Consider the following 19,960-nt stretch of genomic DNA (forward strand, 5'->3'; position numbering starts at 1 on the left):
GTGGAAGCCATTTAGCCATCTCTGCAGGGGGCGCAGTGACAATAAGCCCAAGGGAACGACAGCTGAGGCAGCTGCCAGTTTGCTAGAGGTGGAGAAACAGAATGTAGGGCAAAGACCGGCCTCCTCGGAAAAGGGGCAGAAGTTGAAGGATGTTGTCCCAGTAGCTGAGCTGCTGCTCCTAGAAAAGAAAAAAGGTGAAAGCGAAGTGAATTGAGGCCTCGGTCCCGAGGCCTCAATCCCTGCCCCCTCGTTGCAAAGCTTAACAATCTCACCACCGATGAACTTGACCGAAGCTCCGGTCCAAAAACGGTGACACACAGTTACCTCCTGGAGAGGGACAGCCTGTCGCAGCCGAGTAACCTGCAGCTCCGACCAACGTGGTCGCGGGGCTACAAGTGACAAACTTTAAGTAATAGTATATATATTTCCTTATTAACTCAAGATAATTCTCGGAGAGTACTAACCTGTGTCTTAGTGAGAAGAAATGAAGGACTGATCTCGTTGATGACACCGGATCTTATACATGACTGGGATCATCCGAGGTCACACGTGACTTTGTTGATATAAATATTTGACCTGCGCATGCGCGACACGGAAGATATTCAGTGTAAAGCACTGTCTCTGGCTGTCAGTAAGGATGAAATAGAACTACATTTTGCTAAATATATTATGTGGATCCATGATGATGAGTAAAACAAGACATAAGTGCAGAAGGATGAACATCACTGAGTTACTGCTGTCCAGCCTGCAGGGGGCAGTGCTGCAGTGCTAGTGAAGCTTCAAGGCTGAGCCGAGGAAGAGACAGTAAATATTAAAGTGATGAATAAAATCACAAAGGTGCTACTGCAGTCTGTGACTGTGAGACTGCAATGTAGCTCCCATTGGAGAAACTTGTCTTGGAGAAGGGGAAATAGCTGCATCAAGACTAGACGTAACAATACAAAAACACAAAAAACACATTACATAAAAACACATTTGCAGACATATGCCTGAGATTTAAGATCAAATAAAAATAAAAAACACATATTCCATTCACCATGTTAAGAGCTACAGATATTCAAGACATACATCTCAAGAACATAGACATTCAGTACATAAATGATACACAACCACTCACATCTCACTTTACATGTTTACAAGCATCCATGAGTTGCCCATTGATCAGTTTAATTGACAGAGGGACACATGAGGGTTTATAAGGAGACCCTGTACCTTCTCCCAAAATTAATTAGCACAATCTCAGAGTTCAACACATGAGATGGGTCACATAAAATCCTGCTGTCCTGCTGAGTAGTGGACCGCTCTAAAATGTCTTGGGGGGTGAGGGGTATGGACGTCCCCATAATCTTCCCTGCTGTCTTAATCAGAATGAACATTTTAGCCTTAAACTTGACCGTTAGGTTTCCAATCTAGCTGGTAATACCAGTCATACCATATACCATAATGTAAAATAAACTCTATGGCAGCTCTATAGAAGATGAGCGTGATATTCCCACAGACACCAAAAGTGTCTCAGAAGGTAATGGAGGCGCTGGTGGATTCTTGTACACACACTTGAAACATGACTGTACCAGCTGAGATCACCATCAATGTGGACCCCTAAATATGTGTAAGAAGTGTATGTATGATATGATGCATGTATGATGTCCTGGCCATGTATGTCAACAGAACTATGACCGCCAATTGATCTGGGATCGAACACAATTTCTTCAGTTTTGTGTACATTGATATTCATCCAGGCTCAGAAAACACTGCCTACATAGCAATGTCTTTTTAATTGAATGATGAATTGCTATAGTTTTATCTTATAGCCTATTGCTTTTCTTTTTATCATTTATATGGACTTTCATGTGAGTCTGAAATAAAGTTTGAATTAAATACAAACCAAAGTAGCTATTTTCAAAAATATAGTGCTACATGAATAAATGGATTAGTTTGTCTAAAGACAGTTTTTTATTATTATCTTGAGTTCGTTTGAGTAAATAAGAAGACAATAGCAGGATAGGGGTTTTAAATGTGAATGTGTTGCTAACTCAGACTTATTTAGTCTTGCTTTAACGAAGCCTTTAACATATTGAGAGCTGTAATGATTGTCATCAGATAGTCTGGTGTAGTGTAAGAAAAAAGTTTGTATGTAGACTGCATTGGAATAACGGGCAGTGTAACACCTGGCAGGGTGTGCAGGTGCAGTCAGGAGCACGAGCAGCATCAGTGGCGTGACGTGTCAACAAAGAGCGCGAGCGTATCGGAGTAATTTGGAGGAGAAGAGAGGGAGAGAAGAAGTAGAGAGGAGTAGAGAGGAGAGGAGAGGCGAGGAGAAGTATAAATTACTTCCACAGCCAGCTGCTTCTTCATTCCTCTTCTTCTTTGTCTGCAGACAGCACCGCGCGTCATGGCACCCCACCGGTACACCGCGAGCAGCTCAGCCGCCGTCAAGAGCGAGACAGCCGCTGGAGCTGCACCGCCGGGGCCCTACTACGGTGAGTAGTTACCGGAGCAGCCCGGGAACATGATGGACCGTTAGGACGTAATTATTTCATGTCAGTGTTGTGACCAAATGTATAGCATTATACAATAGAGCATTACCATTTAATTAAGCTAATTGTGGACATTGCATTTTGTACGGTGTCCTTGGGTGTCTTGAAAGGCGCCTCCAAATAAAATGTATTATTATTAGCTGTTGTTAACTAATAAATGAAAGCACAAAAGTTAGTATTTAATGTAGAGGCTGTTGGCACATTGTTCACTCCTGTACATGAACAATAAAATCCCTTTACTAATCACATGGATATCGTATTTAAGCATAAAGAGTCTCGGCTAGAATACAGTATGTGTAGTTTCCACACAGTGTGTGCTGACTGCTGCCATGCTGTCTACACAGTGGGCCATGTTCTGTATAAAAGTAAAATAATCATATATGGTATACTGTATGTGTAGTATGTGTATGTGTTTGTAGATGCAGTACTTTATACTTTACTATCAACGCTCATAGTTGTGAGTACTGGCCCTACCTGTTGTAAAGACTAGACCTTCTTCCTGTGACACAATAAAGGAAAATGACATCAACAGAATGAAAATATTTGATTATTTAGTCTCTTATCTTAGATTAAGTTTTGTGCCTATATGTACATTACACTCTCCTTCTCCAGAGAGACCCCCAGGGGCCCCCTACAGGGCATATTTGGTGGCCATGAAACAACGTGTTGTGGCCACAGGCCATCTGTGTATAAAGCTGTGTAATGCACAGCTATTGCCAATCTGGATCTTACTCAAAAACTCAGCATGCACCCGCTGTTCTCTGCTAGGTTTGTACTGATTTTCACTTTAGAAGATTTGTTGATGGCTAATGAGAAGTTTAAAAATAGCCAATGACAACCCTGCCAACAAAAGTGTCGGTGCTTTGGTCTGAGCAGACTGTGGCTATTTTAGTGAGCAGCAGGATAAAGATTAGCTGAGCATTACTGTTCACTAATGCCAGCTGAATAGCTGACCTCAGGTCTGTTTACATGTTGTACACTAACTGCCTCCTGTACACTGGATTATCAAAGATGTGGAGTGATATAAATATTTTTGATTTATTATTGTTTGTGTTATTAGTGACACTATCCCTCTGCTGAGTACAGCCTGTGTGTGTATGTGTGAAACCTTGTTGCCTTTAAGCTCTGGTCCAGTTCCTGTTCACGCTGGCTTTTTACAAATGAACCAAGAGGAGTAAACAATGACACACATGACATGAATTAAATTCCAGTGAGTGACAGCACTTGCTGGGTTTTGCTCAGCCCGATTGCCTAAATTGACTCCCTGCTCAGCCTTAGCAGCTATTTTAAATGTATTTTTTTTATTAAAGTAACAACTCGGTGCTCAGGTTGTTAAAAAACTAGCGAGTGTGGTTGAGAGAGCGATACAGAGAGTGTGTGTGTGACGGTGACTTAGTAATTAGGATTTAGAATTGAATTAAGAACTAAACTAAATCTGCCACCACAACCTGAAAACCATCTCCATTCAGCCCACGGAACTGTGGTGAGGGAGAGAGAGCGAGGGAGCGAGCTTGTGTGTGCAGTGAGTATGAAGTCAGCAGTAATGTGTGCAGTTTATTTGTCGGTGAATAAATGCTTCCACTCCTTAAAACCACCTGCTGATTAAAGTGAAGGGGCTCCGGAGTTTCGCCTGCAGGTGTGAATGTGTATGTCTGTCTCTATGTGTCAGCCCTGTGATGGACCGTCCTCTCGGCACCCCTCTTACCATCTGAGGATAAGTGGCCACAGATAATAGATGGATGTATGGATGGATGACTTTAATGAGATATTTTTGTAGCTGGATACATTATGATGTCAGATATCTGTCATACACCAATTACATGTAGCCTGACTTGCATAGACAGGCTTGTTGGAGACTTAAAGTTAAGTAGGGATGCTAAGAGGTAATATGTGTTCTTCATAACGCCATGTGTCAGTGTCTCTTTGTCTAGTTGACAGTCAGGCTCAGAGCAGAGCCACAGTCTGACCACAACTGAACATCGTGTCATCCAGAATCCTACAGGCAGATAAAGTCACATGACAATAAAACACAGTGGAGATGAATGGGTCGATAGCACACAGCTTTCCAACAATTTGAAACTAACTAATTTTTCCGTTTCCAAATGAAAGTCTGTAGTTAATTTCACTTTATTGTTGTGATGGGAAAGTGCGTACAGGTCTGAATGATGACTATAGGTTCATTTACTGGTCCTTGTGAGTGCTGCTGCTGTAAAACATGTTGGATCACTTAAGTAGTACTGATGAGTGCCATCATCACCTACAAAAGGAAAATTATAGTATTTTGCGGCCACCAGGTTGAAAGAAATCAAGCCAAAACCAATCCCCGCCTGACTGGAGCTGTATCAGTATACACTCAAATTTAAAGGTTTCTGACAATATTTGAGGCAGAAATAGATTTAGATTTTTTCTGAGATTATCCGTCTCATACACTACTGTCAGGATATACTGTAGTTACTGTTTGACAAAAAGCTGGGATATTCATTGTGATGAGAGTTTTAGCATGAGTGTGTGAAAGAAAAAGTTACAAAATACAGAATGCTTTGATCCTGAATTAGAACATTTGGGGACGAGCTACTCGCTCAGTCATTTAAACGCCTCCTGCTATTAGAGACAGCCATATATATTTTATAAATATATATATAGTGTTTGAGTATATATATATATATATATATATATATATTCAAACACTTGGATTCACTTGGAGTTGAAGTGGAGTTAAACAACAAAGTACACTGCCAATGGGAGCAGCACTTGGAATATATGAACACTCTGTTTCTTTGTATTCTGGTTCCCCTGATGTTTGAATTTGAAAATTCTTCCGATGATTTATCTCAGAGAAGAGAGGAGTTGTGAGAGGTGCAGAGGTAGGAAGTGGACCACAAAAGTATAACATGTTGGGTGAGTGCAAATAAAGTGCAGTGGTGTGTAAAATGGAGGAAACTAACTAGAGAAGATGCAAAAAAGTGTTGCAAACTATGGATGTCACAATACCACGGTTCCCAAGTAACTATGGTACATGCGGTACTGTACAAAAACCAGTATGTTAAAGTATCTGTTCTCATGATATCCCTAGTGTCAATGCAGTGTTTCCCCTACCATTGTCTTGGGGGGGGCGCTGCGCTCCCAACACACACACACGTGCGCACACCTACAGTCAGAGACAGAGCAGAGAAAAGGAGAGGAGTGAACAAAAATAAATAATAATAACACAAAATGTCATACTAATATAATAATTAATAATTATTTGTAATAATTATTAATTTCTTCTGATAGCCATTGTAATGCTTTTTTCGAGCTACTGCATCTACTTCATTGGTGTGTCACGTTATTATCAACCCTGTTTATGATTTTATTCATGTTAATTGATATTTATTATCATTGATATTTTTTAATCCATCCATCCATCCATCGTCTACCGCTTATCCGGGATCGGGTCGCGGGTGCAGCAGCTCCAGTAAGGAACCCCAATCTTCCCTTCTCCGGGCCACATCCTCCAGCTCCGACTGGGGGATCCTGAGGCGTTCCCAGGCCAGAGAGGAGATATAATCTCTCCACCGAGTCCTGGGTCTTCCCCGGGGTCTCCTCCCAGCTGGACGTGCCTGGAACACCTCCCTAGGGAGGCGCCCAGGTGGCATCCTTACTAGATGCCCGAACCACCTCAACTGGCTCCTTTCAACGTAAAGGAGCAGCGGCTCTACTCCGAGTCTCTCACGGATAGCTGAGCTTCTCACCCTATCTCTAAGGGAGACGCCAGCCACCCGTCTGAGAAAACCCATTTCGGCCGCTTGTACCCGTGATCTCGTTCTTTCGGTCATGACCCAGCCTTCATGACCATAGGTGAGGGTAGGAACGAAGATCGACCGGTAGATTGAGAGCTTTGCCTTCTGGCTCAGCTTTCTTTTCGTCACAACGGTGCGGTAAAGTGACTGTAATACCACCCCCGCTGCTCCGATTCTCCGGCCAATCTCTCGCTCCATTGTCCCCTTACTCGCGAACAAGACCCCGAGGTACTTGAACTCCTTCACTTGGGGTAATGGCTCATCCCCTACCCGGAGTAGGCAATCCACCGGTTTCCTGCTGAGAGCCATGGCCTCAGATTTGGAGGTGCTGATCCTCATCCCAACCGCTTCACACTCGGCTGCGAACCGATCCAGTGACTGTTGAAGGTCACAGACCGATGATGCCATAAGGACCACATCATCTGCAAAGAGCAGCGATGAGATCCTCAGGTCACCAAACTGCAACCCCTCTCCTCAACGACTACGCCTCGATATCCTATCCATGAAAATCACGAACAGGATTGGTGATAAAGCGCAGCCCTGGCGGAGGCCAACATTCACGGGAAACGAGTCCGACTTACTGCCGAGTATCCGGACACAACTCTCGCTTTGGGCGTACAGGGATTGGATGGCCCTCAAAAGTGACCCCCTCACCCCATACTCCCGCAGCACCTCCCACAGTATCACCCGGGGGACCCGGTCATACGCCTTCTCCAGATCCACAAAACACATGTAGACCGGATGGGCGTACTCCCAGGCCCCCTCCAGGATCCTTGCGAGAGTGAAGAGTTGGTCCGTTGTTCCACGACCAGGACGGAATCCGCATTGTTCCTCTTCAATCAGAGGTTCGACTACCGGCCGAACCCTCCTTTCCAGTACCTTGGAGTAGACTTTACCAGGGAGGCTGAGAAGTGTGATACCCCTGTAGTTGGCACACACTCTCTGGTCCCCCTTTTTAAATAGGGGAACCACCACCCCGGTCTGCCAACCCCTAGGCACTGTCCCAGACTCCACGCAATGTTGACGAGGCGTGTCAACCAAGACAGCCCCTCAACACCCAAAGCCTTCAGCATTTCTCATCAACCCCTGCGGCTTTGCCACTGTGGAGTTGTTTGACTACCTCAGTGACTTCCATCAGGGAAATTGACGATGATCCCCCATCACCTTCCAGCTCTGCCTCAACCAGAGAGGGCGTGTTAGTCGGATTCAGGAGTTCCTCAAAGTGCTCCTTCCACCGGCCGATAACCTTCTCAGTTGAAGTCAGCAGGGTCCCACCCTTAGCTGTACACAGCTTGGATGGTTCCTCGCTTCCCCCTCCTGAGGTGCCGGTTGGTTTTCCAGAAGCACCTTGGTGCTGACCAAAAGTCCTTCTCCATAGCTTCTCCGAACTTCTCCCACACCCGCTGCTTTGCCTCTGACACGGCAGAAGCTGCCGCCCTTCTAGTCCTTCGATACCCTGCAACTGTTTCCGGAGTCCTCCCTGATAACATAACCCGGAAGGACTCCTTCTTCAGTCAGACGGCTTCCCTGACCACCGGGGTCCACCACGGTGTTCGAGGGTTACCGCCCCTTGAGGCACCTAAGACCTTGAGACCACAGCTCATCACCGCAGCTTCAGCAATAGAGGTTTTGAACATCGCCCACTCAGGTTGAATGCCCCCAACCTCCACAGGGATGGCTGAAAAGCTCCGCCGGAGGTGTGAGTTAAAGATCCCCAGGACAGGGGCTTCCTCCAGACGTTCCCAGTTCACCCGCACTACCCGTTTGGGTTTACCAGGTCTGTCCAGAGTCTTCCCCCACCCCTTGATCCAACTCACCACCAGATGGTGATCAGTCGACAGCTCCGCCCCTCTCTTCACCCGAGTGTCCAAAACATGCGGCCTCAGGTCAGATGATACGATTAAGAAATCGATCATTGACCTTTGGCCTAGGGTGCTCTGGTACCACGTGCACTTATGAGCATCCTTATGTTCGAACATGGTGTTTGTTATGGCCATTCCATGGCTAGCACAGAAGTCCAACAACAAACGACCGTTCGGGTTTAGATCAGGGAGGCCCTTCCTCCCAATCACGCCTCTCCAGGTGTCTCCATCGTTTCCCACGTGTGCGTTGAAGTCTCCCAGCAAGACTACGGAGTCCCCTACTGGAGCCCCCTGCAGGGGGGCAATATTGTTTCTCTATTGTAAAGCATCTTGCTCATACTAAACAGTCGTAAGATGAATTTTTAATGATCGTTAGATTAATCAATGAGCATTAGGTACAGGGTGACCCCTCTTTCACCCCTTTACTCCATCGCTCCTTCCATTTCCTCTCTCTTTCACTGCTGAATAATCTGAATATATTTCCATGTCATCCTTTACTCTGTTCCCCACCTCTCTGTTCTTTCTCTGTTTTCATCTTTTCTTTTCTCTCCACACACACATACACATTTGAAAGTCCTTTGTGATTCTCAGAAGGACTGTCTGACAGGAAACCTCCTGGGCTCTCTTCATTTCAGCTTCCGTCTCTTGTGCTTCCTTTGTAGACCAGTACTCACTCTACTAAGTAAGTGTGAGTGCTTCAAACTTCTTCTTTTCCTCAAACAGTATTCACTCTGCATCTGTATCTATTACCAGGCATTCAGACACAAAACAGCACGGCAATAAAAAGCAGTAAATAATCACATTTAATATCGGAAGGCCAGGTTCACAGATCCAACAACATTTATGGAATATTTAAAATGTGAAATGCTGTCGATCTTGCCTGCCATGACCTTGTGTTAGCAACACTAAGCTCCGCCCACTCCTCCCCCAACCGGTGATTGGACAGGTTTTCATTTTGGCATTAAAGGTTTTTTATACGGCATTCAGAGCATTAATATAGCAGCAACTATGTGCTATGTAAAGCTATAGTGTAGTAATGTCTACTGAGCAGAGAATGAAGTGTCTCTCCCTCTGTGTGTGTTGTAATCCCAGTTTCTCTGTGCTTTGTTTATGTAGACAGGCCGGCCACATGTCCATGTTAGTGCATGTGAGTTTCTGTGTGGCTAGCTAGCTCACCCAGACCTGGAGATCACCCACAATTAAAAACACTGTCCTGTACAAAAATATCACTCAAAACAAGACCAGATGGCTGACTACAGTGAGCATGTACAGATGTGGTGTTGCCGGCTGCAACAATACAACAAACACCAAATCATTCAATCATTCCCACTCTGGAATTTATAAAAGTCAATACGTGTTAGTATGTCCGTGTGGTTTACAATATGTTGGACAATCTAAACAACTCATAAAATAACTGAAATACGTACAGGCAATAGAGATTATGCAATATGATGAAGCAAACCGCAATTCATCATCTTCATTAAAATTCTATGGGATTGAGAAAGTCATGAAGCCTGCGAGACGAGCTCTTAAAGAAACTGGCCCAAAGGGAAATGTTCTGGATATACACAATCAACACTATGACACCAAATGGACTTAATGATGACTAACTAATTGGATCCAACTCCCAGCTGTGTGTTTACTCTGCCCTTGTGTATATAACTGAACTGAATCCGTACACTTCGAGTACTCCCAACAAGGCAAGCGTATATTTATTGTGATGTGAGCCAATAATATTTTGTCCCCTTTGACTTTGAATCCTGGGATGTTTTACCCTTTCAATTTTTTGTTATTATGTTCACTGGAATTTGGATTTAGCACTCCACCATGAGTCCCATAGCTGAAGTGCAACCTCCTCCACCAAAACAAGCAAAAACTGTTAAATAGATTAAGCATAAAATATATTGCAATAGCCACAGTGTGTAGGCTACTATCTTAACATCTTTCAGCTAACCTGCTGCTGCTCTGCCAGACAGGAAGTGAGTTTTGCTGAGGACGACAGCATGAGCTCTGAGCAGTGTTACATAACAAACTATGACTGTGATGGCTGACGGGAAGCAGCAGGATGAAATGTTGTCCTCCCTCTAAATATTTCCTGTTAGCCCTGAGATGTAAATTTGAAATGTGTGTGTGCACTTCTCTTTCATTATGTGTGTATGTGCCTGTGTTGTCTGTGCGCATGTTATTAAGTAGTGTGTGTTTGTGTGGGTGTGGTTGGGTGTGACTATGAAGTTTGATTTAGCTGATGTTTAAATCTTGACAAGCAATTGTCTCATTTCCATATCTTTATCTACAAAACCTCTCAACGTCTCTGTCAAAGAGAGAGGGAAAATAAATATATTCAGGAAGAGCGAATGGAGAGAGAATAAATTGCAGTTCAGCTGTAGACCTCAGCCGTCCAAATAAAGTCTCAAAGCAAAGAATGCTACATCGACCTCCCATCACATCATGCAATGTGATTGCATGTCCTAAAAAGCTGCATTATACATACAGTTGCAATGTATAACTTTCATTTTTAACTTCAACTATTGACTAAATTGAGTTTTATTTGAATTACATTTTTCAATTTCTTGCAATTGATCCCACTGAACAAGTGGGATTCTGTACAAGTGGATGTGAACAATACAGATTTCTTAACCTCACCCCACTCAGCTTCATTGGTAACAGAAACTGGAAGCTTATCATCAAAATATGTGCAGATTTAAATAGGGAACAGCTTCCTGTTTCAGTGTCAAGTGCACAATAATGCCTCTAACAAGCTGGAATTAACATGCAACGTTTTGCTTTAGCAAAGCTCTTTGTAAAGGTTCTCAATAAAAATAGAATGTTAGTCTCGGGTTAGCACTGTTGGAATATCAGCTAAACATATTATGTACTGACAAATCCCAGTTTAAACTTCTCCAGTATAACCACTGAGTTAGGGCACGGTCCGACATGTGCTAATACCATCGCCAAGCAATATTCACCCCAAAGTTCCCCAAAGTTTAAGTCCATGTGAAGCGTATGTTGTTCTTTGTATGTTGCACTTGTATTGGTTTGGCTTATTTATAGCTAAAAGTTGAATTTGTATTCTATTGTTTCTGTATGTTGCACTTCAAACTGGCTATTTGAAGACAGTGTTCACTTATACGATTGTACCTATTTGAAGCTAATGTACTTACAAGATTCTTGCTGTTCGGAGTTGTATCCTCATGATTGTTTGCACTTTGTGTACGTCGCTTTGGACAAAAGCGTCAGCTAAATGAACTGTGATGTAATGTACAGATGCAAATTTTCTTCGTTACCGGAAGCAAATGTTTGTTCCGCTCACATGGAATGGAAGTGAATGGCAGGAGAATATTAACTTCACGCAGGTGTGACTGTGCAGACTGCAGAGGGCCCACAGAAAGACGGAAGACTAAATATTTAGATTACATTATTAAAACTCAACTCATTGTAATGGAATGTCAGTCTATTTCGTCATTAAAATGTATAATAACCACATTTTATATACTTTTTTATTATACTATAGACATTTTATTTCAAAATGCCCTTTTCTGTTTTTATTTCCAGCCTTCATCAGCTATATGGACAGTAATGTACTACTACTTTGCCTGGGATATCTAAAAGATCCATCCTCGTCAAATGACACTGCATCCTGCTCCCGCTGGATTTCTGACCTGATCGATCAATAAATCTGTCAAAAACAACTCTGTCAACAAATATCACATGTTTTAGTAAAACACAGTGGAACAGAAGTGAACAGGTTCTACTGCAGGAGGTCTTTGGCCTGACAAACAACATGTGGCTTTAGAATACATTTACTTTACTTACTGTATATGTATATGTATATGTATGTATATGTGTACTATATAATACTTACATCTGTGACCAGTCGACTTTGAGCAACCATCTGCTACACACCTCAGCCACTGTTAACTACTCTCCTCTCCTCTCAGCAGGTGCTGAATTGATTTGTTTTGGCCTAAATCCATTTTATTTATTTATTTGTTTCTTTCAGGAGAACCACACAGGTTTGATGCTTCCTTCAGAGGTCCAGTCCACAGAAGGTAACTCCATACTTCATTTTTTGCATACAAAGCAGCAGAGATACTTTATTCTATGTACTCTGCTAAATGATGTTATGTCCACACTAAGACAGCTCATTTTGAAAACACTATGTCTACACTAGTATTTCCAGGATAATCCAGGATAAATCTCTTCTTCCTGGTCCTCCCAAAAACCAATATCTGTCCTCTACTGAATCTTCTCCTGCTCTCTGTGATCATCTATATTCTGTTTTAATAAAGACCAAATGCTGAAGTAGATCTCATCTACATAAAACAGCAAAGACACAGTTCATCTGCTGTCGGCTTCACTGACATTTAAGTGACATGTTTACCTCATCCACACCTAAACACCAAGCATGTCTTAAAGTGTATTTGCCCATGTTTGTAAGGGACCTTGTTGCACACGTGGGTCATCAGTACAACACATCCCTTAGGTGTGTCCCTATTAAAGGGTCATTTAATACCATGTGATAATAGAATGTTACTTTTTACTGTAATTAGCAACTTAAGAGCAGCTGTAAATCTTGTATTTGCTGATGGAAAGTGAACTCCAGGGTGTGTCAGTACACCATGACGTCACTATTGGCTGTGGTTACATGTGAAACCTCTGACCAAACCCTCACTCTCACGGCACACTAGATCGTCAGGTGTGCCGTGGGAAATTATCCAACTTTTTTTAAATCAATTTTGTCTGACAGCACTCGCACGACAGCATACATATATATTCCCCCAACGGAACCCCGCGCGCCCTGAAATTCAAGTTTTTTGTTTTCTTCCTGCCTTGCGCATTCACATTCCCTCCTCCCACACACACCTACAGAGTGGAGGAAAGGGCAGGAGTGAACTACGCACCAGCACCTTGGCTGGCTATCCAAATTAAGTGCTGTCTGGAGCAATGCAGACACCTCCACTGTGTTGGAAAGTTTTTCTGGAATACCTACAGTCCTTACGTTGTTTCGCCGTGATCTGGATTTCAATCTTCGTACCTGTCCACCTCTTTTCAGCTCCTCAGCCAGAGCCTCCAATCTCTCCTGAATGGGATGACATTGTCAGAGCAGGTAGATAAGGACAATGTTCAAGAATGTGACAATCTCACCTGTGGCTCTGTTTTGAGGGTTACAAATTCATTGCTCAAAACTCAGTTCGGATAACTTCTTGGAGCTGAATACCGGAAGAAATCTCCTGGCGTAGTGAAGAAAGTATCTTGTCCTTGAGGGCCTTGGTGTCCACAGATGTACTTGCTGAGACCTGGTTGTCCTCCACTAGGGCACAAGAGCCACTGGGAGTCGTCGGTGCTAATTGCGTAGTAGCACAGAGCCGTCTTTCACTGGCACTCACTCCTCCATTGACTGCTTTGACATATTTTGGGATATTAGGAGCGGGGTGTATGATTAAAAATATTCAATATTGAATATATTATTCAATGCAGCAGAGCCTCAGATGTTTAGACTCAATCCTCCGCCAGCACTTAAATGTATTTATAAAAGTACTGGCGTCAAAAGGAAAAATTTCAACAGTGGCTGACTAGGTTTTTGCTTTACAAAAACCCTTCCGATGGGCTATATATATATATATATATATATATACTCGTGATGTCACAAAGAGACTCCCCTTAGCTATCTTGTCTTCTGCATCATCCCCGGAGTTTCTATGTCTTTCATGTGGCAGGTTGCTACTGATAAAGTTTACGTCAGGATCAGGAATCGTGGCTGCGCCTGCTGCCCTGGTCCTGCTGGACACCGGGAAGACTTTTTGACATTTTCCTGGATTTTTCAACACAACATCATTTCTGTCAAATGTTGTATTTGTACTATGTTGTTTATCCTGTACACACGACATCTATTACAATCTGTCCGGGAGAGGGATCCCTCCTCAGTTGCTCTCCCTGAGGTTTCTTCCATTTTTCCCCCTTTAATTATGGGGTTTCTTTTAAGGAGTTTTTCCTTGTGGAATGCGAGGTCTTTCTGTGAAGGACAGAGGGTGTCGTATCCTGTACAATCTGTAAAACACACTGAGACAAATGTATAATTTATGATATTGGGCTATATAAATAAATTTGATTTGATTTGATTTTTCTCTAAACGACATAATCCGGTCAGCATTTAACCTGTTTTTGCGACATCAACGAGGAGTCTGACTTACAGTAATTAACTACGAAAATTTTGTCAGAGTCCAAATACGTCCAACTTTTCATCGGATCAGAAAAGTGAACGTATACAGATACGCATGTCTAACCTATTGATAGCGTATCACTTACTTATACAAAATATATCAGACGAATACCCAATGAATGCATAACGTATACAAAAATATGGTGTATACAAAATATCGGCAATACGCTGGTGTATATAAGGTAAAGCATAAGTGGTTAAGTAGTTAAGTAGTTAAGAGCATGCTGTGTTAGGCTGGGTTGCGTTGTTGAACGCTGATGTTTTGAGCATGTTCAAAATTACCGGACGTACCCAACATGTCAAAATCCATGAAAATCACGAACAGGATTGGTGATAAAGCGCAGCCCTGGCGGAGGCCAACATTCACTGGGAACGAGTCCGACTTACTGCCGAGTACACGGACACAACTCTCGCTTTGGGCGTACAGGGATTGGATGGCCCTCAGAAGTGACCCCCTCACCCCATACTCCTGCAGCACCTCCCACAGTATCACCCGGGGGACCCGGTCATACGCCTTCTCCAGATCCACAAAACACATGTAGACCGGATGGACGTACTCCCAGGCCCCCTCCAGGATCCTTGCGAGAGTGAAGAGTTGTCCGTTGTTCCACGACTAGGACGGAATCCGCATTGTTCCTCTTCAATCAGAGGTTCGACTACCGGCCGAACCCTCCTTTCCAGTACCTTGGAGTAGACTTTACCAGGGAGGCTGAGAAGTGTGATACCCCTGTAGTTGGCACATACTCTCTGGTCCCCCTTTTTAAATAGGGGAACCACCACCCCGGTCTGCCACCCCCTAGGCACTGTCCCAGACTTCCACGCAATGTTGACGAGGCGTGTCAACCAAGACAGCCCCTCAACACCCAAAGCCTTCAGCATTTCTGGACGGATCTCATCCCTGCGGCTTTGCCACTGGAGTTGTTTGACTACCTCAGTGACATTCCGTCAGGGAAATTGATCCCCCATCAGCTTCCAGCTCTGCCTCTACCATAGAGGGCGTGTTAGTCGGATTCAGGAGTTCCTCAAAGCGCTCCTTCCACCGCACCTTGGTGCCAACCGAAAGTCCTTCTCCATAGCTTCTCTGAACTTCTCCCACACCCACTGCTTTGCCTCTGACACGGCAGAGGATGCCGCCCTTCTAGTCCTTCGGTACCCTGCAACTGTTTCCGGAGTCCTCCCGGATAACATAACCCGGAAGGACTCCTTCTTCAGTCGGACGGCTTCCCTGAACACAGGGGTCCACCACGGTGTTCGAGGGTTACTGCCCCTTGAGGCACCTAAGACCTTGAGACCACAGCTCATCACCGCAGCTTCAGCAATAGAGGTTTTGAACATCTCCCACTCAGGTTCAATGCCCCTAACCTCCACAGGGATGTCTGAAAATCTCTGCCGGAGGTGTGAGTTAAAGATCTCCAGGACAGGGGCTTCCTCCAGACGTTCCCAGTTCACCCGCACTACCCGTTTGGGCTTACCAGGTCTGTCCAGAGTCTTCCCTCATCCCTTTATCCAACTCACCACCAGATGGTGATCAGTTGACAGCTCCGCCCCTCTCGTCACCTGAGTGTCCAAAACATGCGGCCTCAGATCAGATGATACGATTACAAAATCGACCATTGACCTTTGGCCTAGGGTGCTCTGGTACCACGTATACTTATGAGCATCCTTATGTTCGAACATGGTGTTTGTTATGGCCATTCCATGACTAGCACAGAAGTGGATGGATGGGAGGCACCACGTAGCTTCTTCGGGCTGTCGGGCCCTCCTCTGGGCCTAGCTTCTTAAGATAAGAAGTATTTTACCCAGTCAAGTTTTGACTGTAGTTTGCAAATGATTGCACAAATACAAGTTTTCATGAAGTCATTTTGAACCATTCTTAGTCAGGCCCCTCGCCTGGGAGACCCTACCAGGAGCACTAGGCTCCAGACAACACAGCTCTCAGGTTCATTGGGACACACAAACCTCTCCACCACGATAAGGTGATGGTTCCCAGAGAGGTTTGAATATACTATATACTATATAGGGTGCCTGTGAGTAGCTCATCCTCACTTCTTCACAGCACGTCTTGAGGAATACATCAACCCATCACCAGATAGCATGGATGATGCTGAGAGGCTGCCACAAGAGTACATTCTAGCCGTTCTCCAGCATCAGCATGACGCAAACCAAATGGCACTTTTCCAGCTCCGTTGGCCAGACGCTCTGATACGTTTTGTATAAGTAAGTGATACGCTATCAATATGTTGGACATACGTATAATAATTTGTTATGTATTTGTTATATACGTCAGCTACAACACCGCTGTGAAGAAGTTGGACGTATTTGGACTATTTTGAGCTAATTTTCATATACGCCGGCATATGTTTCTACCTATACGGAACTGTGTGACAGGGCCGTATGTCTGCCGTGTTCGGCGTATCGTCTGCGTCCTTCGAACGATCACAACTTACCCTTAATTTATATCAACGTATTGCCGATATTTCGTATACGCCAGCATACGTTTCTGCCATATGGATATGTGTGACAGGGCCTTTATTATTTTCCTAAAGAGAAATAACTCCTCTCTCCCTCTTCTTCATTAAAACTAGTTCTCTTTGTCTCTTTATCTTGCCCTCACCAGTGCCAGAGGCAGAAAAAATTCAAGAGTAGTCTATAGCATAGTAATCATGGATCCAAAAGTAACTAAATAAGTATAAACTGTGTATATATAACAATGTTTGTCTGTCTTTTCAGAAGCTGCACTGATATCTTATGTTGTTTGATCTTCATCATTGTCATCCTCTCATATGTGGCCCTCGGGATAGTGGGTGAGTGAGTATATACAAACACACACACGCAAACACACACACACACACACACACACACACACACACACACATTACCCTGAGTATGGAAAAAAGCCTCTTTGATCAGACTCTTCTTGTAGTGCATTCTCTACTGAATTTATACACACATACAATCTTTGTTGTTTCCTCTTGATCTCTCAAAATCTTGTGTGTGTGTTTCAATACATGCGTTTTTTCTAAAGCTGCACTAATACATTAACAAATAAATCTCACCTCAAGTTGTTCTTGAGCTTTTCAATCGTAACACATAGACTTTCTCAGAGTCAAAGCAAACATAGATGAATTGTCCTCAAAAAATGGGACACACTGGGAGCCTTGTGGTTAAGAAGAATACCAAGCTGTATACTCATCCGACTAGGAACCTCTCCCTGTCTTTCTATGTCACCACTTAAAACTGTCAAAGAAACCACAAATAAAACACTTTAAAAAGGAAATATAGAAATTTGAACAGTTACATGACAGCTGAACAAACTCCATTTGCTGAGAAAGAAAAGATTTCATGATTGAAAGCTCCAGAAAAAGTACGAACTGGACTTGACTTGATTTTATTTTTCAACTGTTTCCAAGGTTGACAATGACCTTTAAACCTTTACTACAAATCAATATGTTTCTATCAACAATGTATCAAGAAAAGTGTGTGTAATGTGAAGGGTGTCTCGTAGTGATGAACCCACAGAGAACTATCACAAGCTGTTTAGCCTATTTTGGACCACTCTTTTTTTCGCCTTTTTTCTGGCTTGCAAACTCTTTTCTCATCAACCTCACTGTTTTCAGCAAGAGCTGATTTCAAAGAAAAGTCTCAGATAAAGCCACTGTACAAAGCCTGCCCAGTTAGAGACTAGCGGGAGAACATAGTGGAGGATTCAGCAGATACAGAGGTGTAAATAGACAACTGCTTGCTAACACGATACCCGTGTCAACCTTATATGGAGAGAATTTGTCAAACGGTGTGTGTCAAAATCAACGGACGCAGCTAGTTGAGACCTGAAAGCAAGAATTTTGCTAACTAATTACAACCCTGATGTTACTTGCTTTGGTTTGAATCTCCCCTCCAGATCCTATTTTTCTTTTTGTTCTTGGGTATCAGAACAGAGAAATATGTTCATTCAATATATTAATTCAAAACAGCAAATATCCTAATGCAGCCAATGACCATGCCTCTGATGATATGGATCAGATGATGGTTTCTTCTTGTATAGTTTTTACCTTTCTCTCTTCGGTCATCTCTTTCTATCTCTGTCTACCCGGTTAACACTGGTTTCCCTGATTTATTTCCTCTCTTTCTGTGCCACAGTCACATTGATTGTGTAAGTGGACAGCGGTTTTGAGGTGGAGAGGGAAAAGAGAGAAGAGAAAGAAAGAGATGATGTGAGTCAGCACACTGCTGGGAGGCTTATCTGAGAGATAAATCTTTTTGTTGCCAGAGCTGATTGATATTTTCATGGGCTCCTGAAGTCACAGCAGGAAGTCGAGGAGGAAGCTGAATTAAAGCATTTGAAGTTCCAGAGATAGTGTAGAAGTATTCTTTAGCAAGACACTGAACCCTTAAGGCTCCTGATGAGAGCCTTGTATGGCAGCCTCTGCCACCAGTGTATGAATATGTGTGTGAATGAGTGAATGTTGGCTTGTGTTGTAAAGATGTTTGAGTGGTCGGTAGACTGGAAAAACCTTTATAAATGCAAGTCTATTTGCTATTTCTAGTTCATGCATGTCCTAGGTTACTGTCACTATATCTCGATATACAACCATCTGTTGTCATGTGACCAAAGTTCAATAGGTCATGTAAAGACACCTGAGCACCTGATCTCTATATAGAGATTTGGTTGAAAGCTCAGAAAAAAAGCTAGTAAGTGGACCTTAAGTTAAGATGATTTTTGGCAAGCAAAGCTGCTCCTGCTCTCTGTGATCATCTGCACTGTATTTATGTACTTACTTACTTACTTACTTACTTACTTACTTACTTACTTACTTACTTACTTACTGACACATTTATCTTTTTCTGCTGTCAATTAATTAAAAGAGCAATGTGGGTCACAAAAGGCTTTTGTTAACAGTAGCTTTTGTGACCTAGATGTGGATAAAATAAATATTTCCACAATGTCTTCATGTCTTTATAAAGAAAGTGTTTTTAATCAAGCCTTTGGCAAATACAGAAATGTTAGATTTGGTGTCTGTCATCATCATTTGACCTAAAGGCAGATTTAAAGAAAGAGGCTCCTCTAAAGCCTCTCTCATACAGAAGGCAGAGCTTGTTCTTCAGCAGTGGATGAGATCATCTGTAGGCAGTCCTTAAATCCTATTTGCTAGTATGATATTGCCCAACAGTTAGATCTCTGGGGACTTTCACAGCCTAATGATGCTTTCATTTCTTTCTTTGTTTTATGTAAGACTAATGCAGTGCCCGTGCAAAACATGCCTGTTCGGACAAGCTGAATGCTTGGTCTGTGCTATTGTTGCTTGCCGTTTTCTCGAGAACCGCTCATCCAAACAAATTCACACTCAGCATTGCGCTTTATTGGGTCCTGAGCAGTACACATACCAGGACAGATTTGTGTCACACACCCAAGTTGTAGCTACTCACAGTCAGAAACACCGGTGAAATACACACTGGTTTACGGAAAAAAACACCAGCAGCAGACTTTTAAGCAAGTTAGGCAACTGCCTGGGGCCCCTAACTAAAAGGGGCCCAGAACGGCTGTAGATTTGTTATGATTTTTAC

General features: G+C 43.2%; 1 protein-coding gene across 2 annotated transcripts in view; it reads left to right on the forward strand.

Moving 5' to 3' along the window:
• The first annotated feature begins 2,281 nt into the window (after positions 1-2,281).
• The window catches only part of LOC115022950 (choline transporter-like protein 5-A), a 47,005-nt gene continuing 29,326 nt past the window's right edge, over positions 2,282-19,960 (forward strand). For both annotated transcript variants that reach the window (XM_029454071.1, XM_029454072.1), the window contains exons 1-3: positions 2,282-2,480; positions 12,179-12,227; positions 17,129-17,202. In XM_029454071.1, the coding sequence (XP_029309931.1) occupies positions 2,393-2,480; positions 12,179-12,227; positions 17,129-17,202 (211 nt within the window). In that variant the 5' untranslated portion in view covers positions 2,282-2,392. The remainder of the gene's footprint in view (positions 2,481-12,178; positions 12,228-17,128; positions 17,203-19,960) is intronic.

This window comes from Cottoperca gobio, chromosome 17 (assembly GCF_900634415.1).
Source record: "Cottoperca gobio chromosome 17, fCotGob3.1, whole genome shotgun sequence".
Taxonomy (NCBI): domain Eukaryota; kingdom Metazoa; phylum Chordata; class Actinopteri; order Perciformes; family Bovichtidae; genus Cottoperca; species Cottoperca gobio.